The following is an 18591-nucleotide window of genomic DNA, read 5'->3' as shown; positions in this document are numbered from 1 at the left end:
GTCCCCCTACTCCCCAGCCCTCTCCCAAAAGGCAAACGCTTTCTTTTCTTAGACCACAACTACAAACTTCTCCCAGCCTCTTCAAAGGACAACACCAGGCCTGTCCTCCCAGGGGGTGTGGAGGGGTACGGCCTGATGGGAGAGGGGCATATGACACAATGTCACTCACAGCACGCAGGGAGACAGCTGGTGGGAACAGCACAGGCATGGGGAGAGGACAGAAAGCAAGAAAGGAAGAGAGGAGTCTGCATTTGAAAGGTGAATTCAGCGCACACACACACACACACACACACACACACACACAAGGACTCTGTGCTTTTGTGAAGACAATAAAAAAAACACTACAGGAGAAGAAGTAAGAAAAGAAGCTAGGCCACAGAACTGCCATGTCTTTTATCAGACTCAGAGGCTGAGGGTAGCACATTTAAAAGCTTTACTTCAAAAATCAGAGCGCTGGCACCCAGTGAGAAACACGGGGATGTGGGCAGAAGTTCTACTCTGAGATTCATTTCGGAGTGCTGTTAATTCTCAGATGTACCTTAAGATATTTTGTCCCAGTTTTGTATGGGTTTAGAACCTAAACCTTAGATGGAAGGTTTTGAAAAATGTGCTTTGGAATTGTCAGCCCAGAGCAGGGGTTTGGCGACTCCAGCAGTAGCATCACTGGGGGCCTCCTTTTACTACACAGAGGGTTAGGCCTCACAGAGGGGGCCTCTATATATCCACCTCCCTGTCCCACTTCAAATGCAGTCTAATTTCATCAGCAACAACCAGGCAAGGCCACAGGGTAAACACAAGAAACAGATGGAGCCTGAGAGGGAAAATGGGAGAGGTGGAGAGGAGAGAGCTGATATGGGGGGGGGGGGCTTTAGGGAGGAGGAAAGTTACTTGGCAAGGGTGTGGGGGAAAATGCCTTAACAAATCATCAAATTAAATCTTTGCAATTTGCTTTCAGCACATTGCAAATTCCCTAGACAGACCACTGGCTTAGGGTACAACTCATAACACTGCCTGAAGAGGACCGGAGAAGACAGGGGAGGGCGGGAGACCTTCAACACCTGGGCTCAGACTTGTTAAGACCCAAGAAACCAGATCAGACAGGCATTGGAACTGCCAAATCATAAACTGTTGACTTCTCTACTTCTTCTTAATCATCTAAATTACAAAACGTTATGGGAGATATAAAAACAGCATAGTAAAAAACAAACTGTGCTTAGAATCAGAATTAAAGCTGGAATCCTTAGTAGTGAAACTGACACATCTGTTTGGGATAACACAACAACAAAGAAGTTACTGCAAAGAACAAACTGTTTCCCCCCCCCCCCCCATCAGATATTATTGCACGCGCGATAGCACTGCAGATTAAGTACTGCAATTTTCCCCCGCAAACTGCTTATTTGCATTCGGATGCTGCTCACCTCCATTTGTCAACAAAACAAAAACAATAATGAATGTGCTGGGGCGAACAGTGGTGCAGTTTCCCCTAATGTGGATTCTATCTTTAAAGGGCCATAGTCTGGAGAGAAAATGTACCCAGCTCACCTGCCCTTACTGCTCAGTTCCACATAAAATAGCTCAGTTAACTTACATTTTGATTTCAAATAATACATGCGAACAAGTGAGTTAAAATCATCTATATGCAAGAAAAGTTCTTGACTCTGAAGTCTCTCCTCTTCCTATGGCTCCCCCTACCACAACTCAACGCATATATACCTCAACCAATGATAACAGTCTTGCTAATGTAATCAGCTCTGCAAAACAAACATGTTCCATAAAAGGGCATTTCATTTTAATGGAGGAGGTAGGCTATGGCAGTAATCCCCTCTCTCCTTTCAAGAATATGATAGTTTGGTTTGGGAGGTTTCAGATCAAAAGGATTCCAGTCTTAGACTCCCCGCTGCTGCCACCATCTGACCCACATTCTCCTGGACCCCAGTTCAGCCGGGAGGCAAAAAGAACACGGCCTATAAAGTATATGTATCCAATACAACATGGGCCGCTTTTAAAGGCTAAGAGGAATGTTTGCATTGCATTCTCACCTAGCTAAGGTTTTAGCCGTTTTTCATTTGACAATACTATGGGGTTAGGGTATTTACTACGACTCATGGAAAGTAGTAACTTCCACAAACTCTCTCAAGTTTTGTAATGCTAATGCTTCATGATAAGGTTAAGTTATAGATCATTTATAAAGACATATGCTAGTAAATAGCTCACAATTTATTTATTTTTAATTTCAAGCATTGTCATACTTAACTGTTTTAAAATATAAAGTAAAAACGGAATAAATCCGAAATAAAATGCCAAATGGTCCCTAAAATAAACAACACATGAACTGCCATGTCAAAGCAAGCAAACAAAATATTCAAAACTTCACAATGAAATATTCAAGTTCTAAAGACTACTTTGTTGAAGGGAAAAAACAAAGGGAAAAGCATCCAAATAAATATTGATGTCAGGAACACCTTGTGTCTTATTCTATTAATTTTCCCGCAGCGCTGTGAAAGCCATTAGGCACATATAATTAAATAATTTATAAAACAGAAAACTCCACGAGCCCAAATTGTTCAAAACCATCCAACTTTTTCAGCAGGGTTCCTTTTCCATCCTGGCCAAATATCACTTCACACCATCTGGGGAATGAAAAAAATGCTCCACAAAAAAAATCCCACCCTTTCACATGTATCCCACAATGCCCTCTGGTGAGTCTGCTGAACTGAAGAGGGCCCATGGATACCCTAACCGTGCCCAGAGGGCTGCTACACTACACGGAACAGAACACAGAACCCCTTCCTACCCCGATGATGATGTCATAAGGAGGGTCCGATTACAATATGAAGATGTTTATTAGAGGCCTGACAGCATGTCAGGCTTAGTGGTGTTGACACCATGTGCATGCAACAAGCAGACCTGAGGCTGACCCCACCACGGCACTCAGTGCTACACTTGATCACTCGCACGTCAATACAAACTGGGCATAAGTCAAAAATCTCAGCCTGCTGCCTCACACCTTCACAGCCCGCTGACCAATGTGCTGCTATTAAAAACACCTCACGGCAGGGATAGAGAAAACAACTGTGTACTTTAGACAGGTTGGACTTTGATCAAGATATTTTGCCAGCGTGCACGAGGCTGATTGTCACTCCCTGAAGGAGTCCTTGACTTGGCTCCTCACCAGCATATCCCTGTGTCTTCCTCATACCAGAGACATTTAAATGAAATGAACCAGACTGGTCAAGTACGCGCTGCCATTGGTCACTTCCTTATGATAATGACATGATAAATCAGAAGAAGCAAAGCAAAACGAGGCATATGCAATCACATAAAATATTCAGTTTAGATACATTGCTTTGTGTGCATTGCCAAAGTGTCAAAGTGTTGGGGTAATAAATGCTTGGGATAATCAAACCAGAGAAACAACGGCAAACGGTTAGAACACCTCTCGTTCAGTTAACACAAGGCTTTTCATACACACAAGCATGAGCAGCTCACTAGAAAGGCAATGTCCATGAAATAGTGTGACATGATTCTCATTGAACACAACTGCAGCATGAAATGTAGTATGTAAACAACCTAATGGTGGTATGTCTGGTCACAACATGATGGCCACATTGCTGGACAGAGTGTATTAGCCTCCCTCTGTTCCAGTGGGCTGAGTGAGCTCAGTAGCTGAGAAGTGGAAAAGTCCTGGTGGATTTTTTGATGAGCTCTCAATCCTCAAAAATGCTGCCTTTGAGAAGTGAGCATCCCTAACCAAAGAGGCTTACACCTGGCTCCTCTGAAGCTTTTCCAAAAAAGGATTTCTCCTCTCGACAACAACACGGGTTACGTCCCAAATGGCACCCTATTCCCTATATAGTGCACTACTTTTGATTGGAGCCCTAGTCCCTATATAGTGCACTACTTTTGACCAGAGGGCTCTGGTTAAAAGTAGTGCACTATATAGGAAATCGGGTGCCATTTGGGATGCAACCACTGTGTGTTTACCGGGATGACAAATCTGAAACAGACATGACCTCCACCACCTCTACCCCAGCCTTACAATGCAGTCCTGTCACCAGTCTGTCAGACTGCAATGCTTTCAACTCAGCCGTGATCTATTACCAAGAGTATAAACTTTAGCAGCATCTGTTCTTGGTGGTGTGACACATTTGTTCCCATGCACCAAAAGTGTCTGATGATTAGACAGTTACCAAAGCAAGCATTGTGTTGCAAGTCAGGGCTCCTTTTGTAAAAAGTTGTACCAGCATATGCTGTTTTGTACTGTATGTTGAAACAAAGATGGCTGAAAGACTGAAAAGTGTTGTGGGAAAGATATTTGTTAATAGAGAGGTTTCAACACAAGCCTACAATGTTTTCCCTCTTAAATATTTGGTCTATCATGTATATGGGGCCAAGTGTGTACTGCCAACAGCCATGTCATGGTGTTAACATGTCACACTTTTATTCTCCAGAATCACAAAACACAACATCCTTACAAACTGTTTGCAATGGGAATGAAATTAACACTCTGATAAGAATTTCACAGATCAAGAAGAGGAAGAAATTCGTACACACTGAATTTTGAATAGCAGCTTTCATCTTGCCACACCTGCATGAGACTTCTTCTAATGTGCCACTGCATTCAATCATTTCCATGTGTCTGGATGAGAGTCAAGAATGTCTATCTATGTTGTCTAGCCAACAAAGCAAATAATGATTATCTAAACAAACAATACATATGCAACCTATCCGTGTGATGTCAGCTTTATATTATCAATCATTTACCATTTTTTAATTGAGATTATTAGTCTGGCCTATAACTTTCCCTCAACTAGCCTATAACTAAACACACTGCTACTTTCTTTTTACAACATTTCTGGTTTTCTTTTCAACTTCTGCATAATGCAGAGAATAAATAGAAATAAGCAACATTTATTGAGAATGTCATTGAATAGGTCAACGTCAAAAGCAGACTTTGAAGAAAAATTAAGCAGGCAACATCTGAAGATTTGGTTGGCTATTTATCAGGTATTATAGTTCCATTGGTGTATTGCAATAAGGTGGCTGAGAATCTACTTTTGTATTTTTTTTAAAAAATGTACTTAATTCGAAACAACCGATAAATTCAGTTGAAAACTTTAGACTACAATTTATCCCAGTAAAAATAAATGCCGCCTTGGCTAACCCTCGAAAGGGAAGCTAAGAAAGTTAGAACCATCCAGGCTTCATTGTATCAACATCAAACTGAGATTAACAATCTTGTTTTTGAAATCATAATAAAAAATAAAAATTACTTACCCGAGTAGACAAGCCGCACTTATTCGTGTGGTGACAGTCCTGTTGCTCAAGCCGCGAGCCCGTGCAATAGTATTTCTGTTTCACGAGCCAATCGTCAATTCCTTTCCTTGCCAAACAGGCATTAACTACAAAACTGTCACCTGAAATCAACATAAAAGGTGCGTTATTACAATATAAACAACATGTTGCGGTTAGGTTACAATGTAACATTTCTTCAGCATTGTGCTTTTTTCATCATTTTCTTGAATGATAGTAGACTTCGTCTGATGTTGTCAACGAGTCGGTCGTTATTGGTGCATGGATAAATGGGATGATAGACTGGACATACTTTAAACAATGTATATTTTCAACAAATATAATAAAATATAGGCAACAAATCTATAGCCTGTCCTAAGTGTAGGCCTATGGGCTACTCACCCTCCGGACTTTCCCTCGGTTTACAAATCGCAGCTTTTCGGGACAATTGTCGAGAGAAACAGAGAACATAAAGATAGGCATTACTCGAAAGTATTACCGCAAGTGAGCATTCAATTCAACGACTAGGGGTGGCATTTTTCTATAAAACATCATATCTTACCATGTTTCGAGTGAAGTTTACCCATTTCTCTGCATTGAGTTGGGATTGAAAAACATCAAATGAATTTATAATCCAGAAATCAGCGATATCCAGACGATACAAGAAGCGTCCGTAAAGAAAGCAGCAGGCTGCACTCAGTACATCCTACGGCAACAGCGCCACACTAGTCTTTGATCCGAAGAAAGCTCCCCCCTTCGTCTCCCTTCCAAGCGTAAAGGAGGCGGTTACCAAAACCCGCACTTCAACCGCTGAATGAACATGATTGACACCTCGCTCAAGATTAGACGACTTGCAGTCAGGCCCTCTTCTGTTTTATTGGACGAAGGCGGCACATGAAAGCCAGCCGAGATTCTTTCGGAGTTTCCAAATATAAAAAGAGCAGCAATGCAGCAGCCCCGGTCACCACTACCACCATTCCCAGCCAGCCAGCTAGGCGCAGTGGTCGAAGAGCAGCGCAGTAGCGCTTTTTTAAAGGACATTTCGCAGGACGATAAAAAAGAATGAATAAAAACAGTTATTTGATTGATAGACATGCAAACATAATATTTTATGAATCATACATACGGTTGGATTAATTGCTACCTATAATAACTTGTTTACACATTATTTCATAGTTCACACTGTGGGAGAGAGTCCTGAATAAACCAAAACTAATATATATAAAATACAACTTATAATATTTATGGCACTTACAGAACACTTTGTGATCCCAGTTTTAAAACTAAAATAAACACAAGACAATCTAATTTGGGGCATACATTTGATAAACCATAAATGCCCTTCAGACATTTTACAACATACTATATGAGCCTGTTGACAGCACAGTTTAGAGACACATCACATTTTTGTATGTACAGTAGAACAAGTATTTGATACACTGCCGATTTTGCAGGTTTCCCTACTTACAAAGCATGTAGAGGTCTGTCATTTTTATCATAGGTACACTTCAACTGTGAGAGACGGAATCTAAAACAAAAATCCAGAAAATCACATTGTATGATTTTGTATGATTTCTCTCCACAATGGCCAAGACCAGAGAGCTGTGTAAGGACATCAGGGATAAAATTGTAGACCTGCACAAGGCTGGCATGGTCTACAGAACAATAGGCAAGCAGCTTGGTGAGAAGGCAACAACTGTTGGCACAATTATTAGAAAATGGAAGAAGTTCAAGATGACGGTCAATCACCCTCGGTCTGGGGCTCCATGCAGGATCTCACCTTGTGGGGCATCAATGATCATGAGGAAGGTTTGGGATCAGCCCAGAACTACACGGCAGGACCTGGTCAATGACCTGAAGAGAGCTGGGACCACAGTCTCAAAGAAAACCATTAGTAACACACCACGCTGTCATGGATTAAAATCCTGCAGCGCACGCAAGGTCCCCCTGCTCAAGCCAGCGCATGTCCAGGCCCGTCTGAAGTTTGCCAATGACCATCTGGATGATCCAGAGGAGGAATGGGAGAAGGTCATGTGGTCTGATGAGACAAAAATAGAGCTTTTTGGTCTAAACTCCACTCGCCGTGTTTGGAGGAAGAAGGATGAGTACAACCCCAAGAACACCATCCCAACTGTGAAGCATGGAGGTGGAAACATCATTCTTTGGGGATGCTTTTCTGCAAAGGGGACAGGACGACTGCACCGTATTGAGGGGAGGATGGATGGGGCCATGTATCGCGAGATCTTGGCCAACAACCTCCTTCCCTCAGTAAGAGCATTGAAGATGGGTCGTTGCTGGGTCTTCCAGCATGACAATGACCCGAAACACACAGCCAGGGCAACTAAGGAGTGGCTCCGTAAGAAGCATCTCAAGGTCCTGGAGTGTCCTAGCCAGTCTCCAGACCTGAACCCAATATAAAATCTTTGGAGGGAGCTGAAAGTCCGTATTGCCCAGCGACAGCCCCGAAACCTGAAGGATCTGGAGAAGGTCTGTATGGAGGAGGGGGCCAAAATCCCTGCTGCAGTGTGTGCAAACCTGGTCAAGAACTACAGGAAACGTATGATCTCTGTAATTGCAAACAAAGGTTTCTGTACCAAATATTAAGTTCTGCTTTTCTGATGTATCAAATACTTATGTCATGCAATAAAATGCAAATTAATTACTTAAAAATTATACAATGTGATTTTCTGGATTTTTGTTTTAGATTCTGTCTCTCACAGTTGAAGTGTACCTATGATAAGAATTACAGACCTCTACATGCTTTGTAAGTAGGAAAACCTGCAAAATCGGCAGTGTATCAAATACTTGTTCTCCCCACTGTATATAATACTAGCTACATTTAAAATCTCATGAAGTCCCATACAACTTTGAGATTTGTTCAAGGTCTTACAAAAAAGGCAATTATTGCTTTAACAAAAAAAGTGCACAATTTCACAGGATGGCTCCCACGTGGCCCAAGTGTAATGGCCCCTAAATTATCCCGGGCCTCTATAACGGTCAAGGCTATGTTTAAGTTTACAGGCCTGGTCAGCCTCCTGCAGCAGTTTAGATCTACCAAGCCAGGCAGCCACCTGCACCACCAACCCACATGCCTGGACAGTGTGCGAATTACGAGGGGCAGGTGGGGCTCAGACCCTCGAATGAGACATGAGCTCCCCTTAATTCAACAAAAGTCAAACTTTGGGGGGTCTCTAATTTAACCATTCTCCTATCTGTTGAAAATGCAACCAATGTTGTACTGATACAGTGGTAAATATGAAATTAAAAGCTTATTCCAAATGAAATCAACACCCCACACCTCTGTCATGGTTTAAACAACTGGCAGTTGGTTCAGGTTCTTTCAATCACATCTTTCTACTCCCTCTATCTGTCTGTCTTGAGATTTCACAAGCAAACTTGCAACATTGTTTCAACTGGGCCCTCACAGTTTCCCACACATATGAGCTCTGGACAGACAGCTGTATTTGAGTCCCGTATTTCAGCAGATGAGCTCGGGACAGACACAGCTGTATTTGAGTCCCATATTTCAGCCCCTTTTCAGGACTCCCGACTTTTCTTTTTACAAAAAATATACATTTGTCAGCAAGACACATCAATTAATTCAGGCTACAAGAGTGTAGGCCTGATGACAATCATTGAAGGTCATCATGCTACACTTTATGGTGTTTTGGAACATATGTTGCTTTCCGAACACACTAGACAGCCAGTTCTTATAGCCTTTAGCTGTACCCTTATCTTACTCCTCCTCTATTCCTCTGGTGATGTAGAGGTTAACCCAGGCCCTGCAGCCCTTAGCTCCACTCCCATTCCCCAGGCTCTCTCATTTGTTGACTTATGTTTTTTAAATGTTTTATTTCACCTTTATTTAACCAGGTAGGCTAGTTGAGAACAAGTTCTCATTTACAACTGCAACCTGGCCAAGATAAAGCAAAGCAGTTCGACACATACAACAACACAGAGTTACACGTGGAATAAACAAACATACAATCAATAATACAGTAGAAAACCTATATATACAGTGTGTGCAAATGAGGTAAGATAAGGGAGGTAAGGCAATACATAGGCCATGGTGGCAAAGTAATTACAATATAGCAATTAAACACAGGGGTGATAGATGTGCAGAAGCTGAATGTGCAAGTAGAGATACTGGGGTACTTAGGAGCAAGATAAATGAATAAATACAGTATGGGGATGAGGTAGTTGGATGGGCTATTTACAGATGGGCTATGGACAGGTGCAGTAATCTGTGAGCTGCTCTGACAGCTGGTGCTTAAAGTTAGTGAGGGAGATATGAGTCTCCAGCTTCGGTGATTTTTGCAGTTCATTCCAGTCATAGGCAGCAGAGAACTGTAAGGAAAGGCGGCCAAAGGAGGATTTGGCTTTGGGGGTGACCAGTGAAATATACCTACTGGAGCGCGTGCTATGGGTGGGTCCTGCTATGGTGACCAGTGAGCTGAGATAAGGCGGAGCTTTACCTAGCAAAGACTTGTAGATGACCTGGAGCCAGTGGGTTTGGCGGCGAGCATGAAGCGATGGCCAGCCAACAAATGCGTACAAGTCGGAGTGGTGGGTAGTATATGGGGCTTTGGTGACAAAACGAATGGCACTATGATAGACTGCATCCAATTTGTTGAGTAGAGTGTTGGAGGCTATTTTGTAAATGACATCGCCGAAATCGAGGATCGGTAGGATAGTCAGTTTTACAAGGGTATGTTTGGCAGCATGAGTAAAGGATGCTTTGTTGCGAAATAGGAAGCCGATTCTAGATTTAATTTTAGATTGAAGATGCTTAATGTGAGTCTGGAAGGAGAGTTTACAGTCTAACCAGACACCTAGGTATTTGTAGTTGTCCACATATTCTAAGTCAGAACCGTCCAGAGTAGAGGTCGACCGATTATGATTTTTCAATGCCGATACCGATACCGATTATTGGAGGACCAAAAAAGCCGATACCGATTAAACGGACAATTTTTATTTATTTATTTGTAATAATGACAATTACAACAATACTGAATGAACACTAATTTTAACTTAATATAATACATCAATAACATCAATTTAGCCTCAAATAAATAGTGAAACATGTTCAATTTGGTTTAAATAATGCAAAAACAAAAGTGTTGGAGAAGAAAGAAAAAGTGCAATATGTGCCATGTAAGAAAGCTAACGTTTAAGTTCCTTGCTCAGAACATAAGAACATATGAAAGCTGGTGGTTCCTTTTAACATGAGTCTTCAATATTCCCAGGTAGGAAGTTTTAGGTTGTAGTTATTATAGCAATTATAGGACTATTTCTCTCTATACCATTTGTATTTCATTAACCTTTGACTATTGGATGTTCTTATAGGCACTTTAGTATTGCCAGTGTAACAGTATAGCTTCCGTCCCTCTCCTCGCTCCTCCCTGGGCTCCAACCAGGAACACAACGACAACAGCCACCCTCGAAGCAGCGTTACCCATGCAGAGCAAGGGAAACAACCACTCCAAGGCTCAGAGCGAGTGACGTTTGAAACGCTATTAGCGCGCGCTAACTAGCTAGCCATTTCACTTCGGTTACACCAGCCTCATCTCGGGAGTTGATAGGCTTGAAGTCAGAAACAGCACAATGCTTGACGCACAACGAAGAGCTGCTGGCAAAACTCACGAAAGTGCTGTTTGAATGAATGTTTACGCCCCTGCTTCTGCCTACCACCGCTGTCAGATACTTAGATACTGGTATGCTTGTATGCTCAGTCAGATTATATGCAACGCAGGACACGCTAGATAATATCTAGTAATATCATCAACCATGTGTAGTTAACTAATGATTATGATTGATTGATTGTTTTTTATAAGATAAGTTTAATGCTAGCGAGCAACTTACCTTGGCTTACTGCATTCGCGTAACAGGCAGTCTCCTTGTGGAGTGCACAAGGACTAGTTAACTGTAAGGTTGCAAGATTGAATCCCCCGAGCTGACAAGGTGAAAATCTGTCATTCTGCCCCTGAACGAGGCAGTTAACCCACCGTTCCTAGGCCGTCATTGAAAATAAGAATGTGTTCTTAACTGACTTGCCTAGTTAAATAAAGATTAAATAAAGGTGTAATCTGTCCGGACAACAGGCACTGTGATTTGACACACTGAACTCTATCAGAGAAGGAGTTGGTGAACCAGGCGAGGCAGTCATTTAAGGAACTCTTCAAAGGGGGAGACACTAGACCCAAACTGTTATAGACCTATATCCATCCTGCCCTGCCTTTCTAAAATCTTCGAAAGCCAAGTTAACAAATAGATTACCAACCATTTCAAATCCCACCGTACCTTCTCCACTATGCAATCTGGTTTCTGAGCTGGTCATGGGTGCACCTCAGCCACGTTTAAGGTCCTAAACGATATCATAACCGCCATCGATAAAAGACAGTACTGTGCAGCCGTCTTCATCGACCTGGCCAAGGCTTTCGACTCTGTCAATCACCGCATTCTTATCGGCAGACTCATTAGCCTTGGCTTCTCAAATGACTGCCTCACCTGGTTCACCAACTACTTCTCAGATAGAGCTCAGTGTGTCAAATCGGAGGGCCTGTTGTCTGGACCTCTGACAGTCTAGTCTCTATGGGGGTGCCACAAGGTTCAATTCTCGGGCCGACTCTTTTCTCTGTATATATCAATGATGTCGCTCTTGCTGCTGGGATCCACCTCTACGCAGACGACACCACTCTGTATACATCTGGCCCTTCTTTGGACACTGTGCTAACAAACCTCCAAACAAGCTTCAATGCCATACAACACTCCTTCCGAGGCCTCCAACTGCTTTTAAATGCAAGTAAACTAAGTGCATGCTCTTCAACCGATTGCTGCCCGCACCCTCCCGCCCGACTAGCATCACTACTCTGGACGGTTCTGACTTAGAATATGTGGACAACTAAAAACACCTAGGTGTCTGGTTAGACTGTAAACTCTCCTTCCAGACTCACATTAAGCATCTCCAATCCAAAATTAAATCTTGAATCAACTTCCTATTTTGCAACAAAGCCTCCATCACTCATGCTGTCAAACATACCCTTGTAAAACTGACTATCCTACCGATCCTTAAACCGATCCTTGACTTCGGTGATGTCATTTACAAATTAGCCTCCAACACTCTACTCAACAAACTGGATGTAGTCTATCACAGTGCCATCCGTTTGGTCACCAAAGCTCCATATACTACCCACCACTGCGACCTGTATGCTCTCGTTGGCTGGCCCACACTACATATTCGTCGCCAAACCCACTGTCTCCAGGTCATCTGTAAGTCTATGCTAGGTAAAGCCCTGCCTTACCTCAGCTCACTGGTCACCATAGCAACACGCACCCGTAGCACGCGCTCCAGCAGGTATATTTCACTGGTCATCCCCAAAGCCAACACTTCCTTTGGCCACCTTTCCTTCCAGTTCTCTGCTGCCAATGACTGGAACAAATTGCAAAAATCACTGAAGCTGGAGTCTTACAGTGGGGCAAAAAAGTATTTAGTCAGCCACCAATTGTGCAAGTTCTCCCACTTAAAAAGATGAGAGAGGCCTGTAATTTTCATCATAGGTACACTTCAACTATGACTATAATTTTCATCATAGGTACACTTCAACTAAATGAGAAAAAAAAATCCAGAAAATCACATTGTAGGATTTTTAATGAATTTATTTGCAAATTATGGTGGAAAATAAGTATTTGGTCATGTCACGATCGTGTTGACATGAACGAGAGGACCAAGGCGCAACATGATTTGGATACATCTTCTTTTTAATAACGACGAAGATGAACACGACACACTATTACAACAATAACGAAAAACAACAAACGATCGTGAAAACTTCAAACGTAAGTGCACACACAAACTACTTACGTTGAACTATACATATACACAAACAATGACCCACAAACAGCTAAAGCCTATGGCAGCCTTAAATATGGCTCCCAATTAGAGACAACCGAAATCAGCTGTCTCTAATTGAGAACCCATTCCGGCCACCATAGACTTTCCTAGAACTACACCCAACATAGACACAGCTAGACACATACACTCAACATCAAACCATAAACTACACCAAACACCCCCTCTACCATATAATACCCCAAAATACACACATACCCCATGTCACACCCTGACCTAACTAAAATAATAAATAAAACAAATAATACTAAGGCCAGGGCGTGACATAACCCCCCCCTTAAGGCGCGAACTCCGGACGCACCAACACATAGTCTAGGGGAGGGTCTGGGTGGGCTTCCTTCCACGGCGGCGGCTCCGGCACTGGTCGTGGTCCCCACCCTACCATAGTCATAAGGGGCAGCACCGGGATAAAGGGCAGCACCGGGATAAGGGCCAGCACCGGGATAAGGGCCAGCACCGGGATAAGGGGCAGCACCAGGATAAGGGGCAGCACCAGGATAAGGGGCAGCACCAGGATAAGGGGCAGCACCAGGATAAGGGGCAACACCAGGATAATGGGCAGATCCTGGCTGGACGGCTCATGGCTGGCTGACAGATCTGGCTGCTCATGGCTGGCTGACGGATCTGGCTGCTCATGGCTGGCTGACGGATCTGGCTGCTCATGGCTGGCTGACGGATCTGGCTGCTCATGGCTGGCTGACGGACCTGGCTGCTCATGGCTGGCTGACGGACCTGGCTGCTCATGGCTGGCTGACGGATCTGGCTGCTCATGGCTGGCTGACGGATCTGGCTGCTCATGGCTGGCTGACGGATCTGGCTGCTCATGGCTAGCTGACGGATCTGGCTGCTCATGGCTGGCTGACGGATCTGGCTGCTCATGGCTGGCTGACGGATCTGGCTGCTCATGGCTGGCTGACTGATCTGGCTGCTCATGGCTGGCTGACTGATCTGGCTGCTCATGGCTGGCTGACTGATCTGGCTGCTCATGGCTGGCTGACTGATCTGGCAGATCCTGTCTGATTGGCGGCTCTGGCAGATCCTGTCTGGTTGGCGGCTCTGGCAGATCCTGTCTGGTTGGCGGCTCTGGCAGATCCTGTCTGACGTACGGCTCTAGCGGCTCCTGTCTGGCTGGCGGCTCTAGCGGCTCCTGTCTGGCGGACGGCTCAGTAGGCTCATGGCAGACGGGCGGCTTTGCAGGCTCATGGCAGACGGGCGGCTTTGCAGGCTCATTGCAGACGGATGGCTCAGGTGGCGCTGGGGAGACGGATGGCTCAGATGGCGCTGGGGAGACGGATGGCTCAGATGGCGCTGGGGAGACGGATGGCTCAGATGGCGCTGGGGAGACGGATGGCTCAGATGGCGCTGGGGAGACGAATGGCTCAGATGGCGCTTGGCAGACGGGCAGTTCAGGCATCGCTGTGCAGACGGCAGACTCCTGCCGGCTGAGGCGCACTGTAGGCCTGGTGCGTGGTGCCGGGACTGGTGGCACCGGGCTAAAGGCACGCACTTTCAGGCTAGTGCGGGGAGAAGGAACAGGGCATACTGGACCCTGGGGACGCACATTAGGCCTAGTGCGTGGGGCCGGAACTGGTGGTACCGGACTGGGGACACGCATCTCAGGGCTAATGCGGGGAGCAGCAACAGGATGCACAGGACTCTGGAGACGCACAAGAGGCTTAGTGCGTGGTGCCGGAATTGGTGATACCGGGCTGGAGACACGCACCATAGGACGAGTGCGTGGAGGAGGAACAGGGCTCTGGAGACACACTGGAAGCCTGTTACGTGGTGTAGGCACTGGTGGAACTGAACTGGGGCGGGGAGGTGGCGCCGGAAATACCGGACCGTGCAGGCGTATTGGCTCCCTTGAGCATTGAGCCTGACCAACCTTACCTGGTTGAATGCTCCCCGTTGCCCGACCAGTGCGGGGAGGTGGAATAACCCGCACCGGGCTATGTAGGCGAACCGGGGACACCATGCGTAAGGCTGGTGCCATGTAAACCGGCCCGAGGAGACGCACTGGTGGCCAGATATGTAGGGCCGGCTTCATGACATCCGGCTCAATACTCAATCTAGCCCTGCCAGTGCGGGGAGGTGGAATAACCCGCACCGGGCTATGCACACGTACAGGAGACACCGTGCGCTCTACTGCGTAACACGGTGTCTGCCCGTACTCTCGCTCTCCACGGTAATTACAGGGAGTAGGCGCAGGTTTCCTACCTGACTTCGCCACTCTCCCTTTAAGCCCCTTCCCAAGAAATTTTTGGGGTTTTCCCACAGGCTTCCTACCGCTTCGTCGTGCTGCCTCCATTCGCCGGTATCCCTCCTCGCACTGCGCCAGAGAATCCCAGGCGGGCTCCGGCACTCTCCCTGGGTTGATCGCCCACCTGTCGATCTCCTCCCACGTAGTGTAGCCCAGATCCTTTGTAGGTTCCTTTTCCTGCCTCCTAGCTAGCTCCTCATATCGCCGCCTCTCTGCTTTCGCTGCCTCCAGCTCAGCTTTGGGGCGGTTATATCCTCCTGGTACCTCCCGGTCTAAAATTTCCTCCCATGTCCATGAATCCTTGCATTGCTCCTGTTGCCGCTGGTCATGTTGCTTGGTCGTATATAGGTGGGTCATTCTGTCACGATCGTGTTGACATGAACGAGAGGACCAAGGCGCAACATGATTTGGATACATCTTCTTTTTAATAACGACGAAGATGAACACGACACACTATTACAACAATAACGAAAAACAACAAACGATCGTGAAAACTTCAAACGTAAGTGCACACACAAACTACTTACGTTGAACTATACATATACACAAACAATGACCCACAAACAGCTAAAGCCTATGGCAGCCTTAAATATGGCTCCCAATTAGAGACAACCGAAATCAGCTGTCTCTAATTGAGAACCCATTCCGGCCACCATAGACTTTCCTAGAACTACACCCAACATAGACACAGCTAGACACATACACTCAACATCAAACCATAAACTACACCAAACACCCCCTCTACCATATAATACCCCAAAATACACACATACCCCATGTCACACCCTGACCTAACTAAAATAATAAATAAAACAAATAATACTAAGGCCAGGGCGTGACAGGTCAATAACAAAAGTTTATCTCAACACTTTGTTATATACCCTTTGTTGGCAATGACAGAGGTCAAACGTTTTCTATAAGTCTTCACAAGGTTTTCACACACTGTTGCTGGTATTTTCGCCCATTCCTCCATGCAGATCTCCTCTAGAGCAGGGATGTTTTGGGGATGTTGCTAGGCAACACGGACTTTCAACTCCCTCCAAAGATTTTCTATGGGGTTGAGATCTGGAGACTGGCTAGGCCACTCCAGGACCTTGAAATGCTTCTTACGAAGCCACTCCTTTGTTGCCCGGGCGGTGTGTTTGGGATCATTGTCATGCTGAAAGACCCAGCCACGTTTCATCTTCAATGCCCTTGCTGATGGTAGGCTTTGTTACTTTGGTCCCAGCTCTCTGCAGGTCATTCACTAGGTCCCCCCGTGTGGTTCTGGGATTTTTGCTCACCGTTCTTGTGATCATTTTGACCCCACGGGGTGAGATCTTGCGTGGAAACCTGATCGAGGGAGATTATCAGTGGTCTTGTATGTCTTCCATTTCCTAATAATTGCTCCCACAGTTGATTTCTTCAAACCAAGCTGCTTACCTATTGCAGATTCAGTCTTCCCAGCCTGGTGCAGGTCTACAATTTTGTTTCTGGTGTCCTTTGACAGCTCTTTGGTCTTGGCCATAGTGGAGTTTGGAGTGTGACTGTTTGAGGTTGTGGACAGGTGTCTTTTATACTGATAACAAGTTCAAACAGGTGCCATTAATACAGGTAATGAGTGGAGGACAGAGGAGCCTCTTAAAGAAGAAGTTACAGGTCTGTGAGAGCCAGAAATCTTGCTTGTTTGTACGTGACCAAATACTTATTTTCCACCATAATTTGCAAATAAATTCATTAAAAATCCTACAATGTGATTTTCTGGATTTCTTTTTCTTATTTTGTCTGTCATAGTTGAAGTGTACCTATGATGACAATTACAGGCCTCTCTCATTTTTTAAGTGGGAGAACTTGCACAATGGGTGGCTGACTAAATACTTTTTTGCCCCACTGTATATCTCCCTCTCTAAATTTAAGCATCAGCTGTCAGAGCAGCTTACCGATCACTGTACCTGTACACAGCCAGTCTGTAAATAGCACACCCAACTACCTCATTCCCATATTGTTTTCTATCCTCTTGCTCTTTTGCACCCCAGTATCTCTACTTGCACATCATCATCTACATATCTATCACTCCAGTGTTAATGCTAAATTGCAATTATTTCACCTCTATGGCCTATTTATTGCCTTACCTCCCTACTCTTCTACATTGCACACGCTGTACATAGATTTTTCTATTGTGTTATTGACTGTACATTTGTTTATGTGTAACTCTGTGTTGTTGTTTTTGTCGCACTGCTTTGCTCTATCTTGGCCAGGTGGCAGTTGTAAATGAAAACTTATTCTCAACTGGCCTACTTGGTTAAATAAAGGTGAAATATATATATTTTTTAATCCATTAACCCAATGGCTGGTGTACAGTACACTGTTTGGAAGCTGGAATTATTTTGAAGTAGACGAATATGCACAGGTAGTCTACTTTTTGAATTGATTTGTTTAACAATCAGATGAAAACCTCACGACTGGTTTTTGTTCATGCCACATTAAACGAAAATACATGTTTACAGTTAAAATACATGTATTTTCTATTAGGCCCATTACATTTTTAGTGCACCGCACAAATAGGATGTCCCTTGAAAAAAAAAGAAACCCCCGAATGTCACAGTATAATTCGCACTCTGTGCCTGGGTGTGCAGCTCCACGGCCTGCTCTCTGCTAGTCCTTCCCTGGGGCTCAAGACTCCAGGCCTGGCTTGCACTCTGCTGGTCCTACCCTGAATTTTTTACATTTATTTACCTTTTATTTAACTAGGCAATTCAGTTAAGAACAAATTCTTATTTACAATGATAGCCTAGCGGGGAACAGTGGGTTAACTGCCTTGTTCAGAGGCAGAATTACAACAAAAAAATTAAACTCAGGGATTTGATCCAGCATCCATTCGGTTACTGGCCCAACGATCTAACCACTAGCCTACCTCCCGCCCCAAAGGCTCCAGGCCATGCTCCATTAGCAGTGTCTGCCTCTGACAGGCTCTGGGCCCTGCTGCAGCGGATAAAATCACTGGCACTTGGGCCTCCACCGAAATCTTAACTGCTGGCAGTAGCTGCAAAACCACTCCAGTCGACTGCCTGCCTGCCTTCCTCTCAAACATGGTTCAGCAAGACCGAAGAGTGTAGTTTCTGAATCAGCCAGACCGGAGTCTATAGATCTG

The 18591-nt window shown here is 44.8% G+C and overlaps 1 protein-coding gene across 1 annotated transcript in view; it reads right to left on the bottom strand.

Annotated features, from left to right (window-relative positions):
• The window catches only part of LOC129854464 (protein naked cuticle homolog 1-like), a 46511-nt gene extending 40243 nt beyond the window's left edge, over nucleotides 1-6268 (bottom strand). Inside the window, exons 1-3 of the mRNA XM_055921530.1 lie at nucleotides 5855-6268; nucleotides 5695-5727; nucleotides 5278-5417 (exon numbers count right to left, since the gene is read on the bottom strand). Coding sequence (XP_055777505.1) covers nucleotides 5278-5417; nucleotides 5695-5727; nucleotides 5855-5879 — 198 coding nt within the window. The 5' untranslated portion in view covers nucleotides 5880-6268. The remainder of the gene's footprint in view (nucleotides 1-5277; nucleotides 5418-5694; nucleotides 5728-5854) is intronic.
• Nucleotides 6269-18591: the final 12323 nt, after the last annotated feature.

This window comes from Salvelinus fontinalis, chromosome 4 (assembly GCF_029448725.1).
Source record: "Salvelinus fontinalis isolate EN_2023a chromosome 4, ASM2944872v1, whole genome shotgun sequence".
NCBI classification, from domain to species: domain Eukaryota; kingdom Metazoa; phylum Chordata; class Actinopteri; order Salmoniformes; family Salmonidae; genus Salvelinus; species Salvelinus fontinalis.
This window is presented reverse-complemented; position numbering and strand designations above follow the sequence as displayed.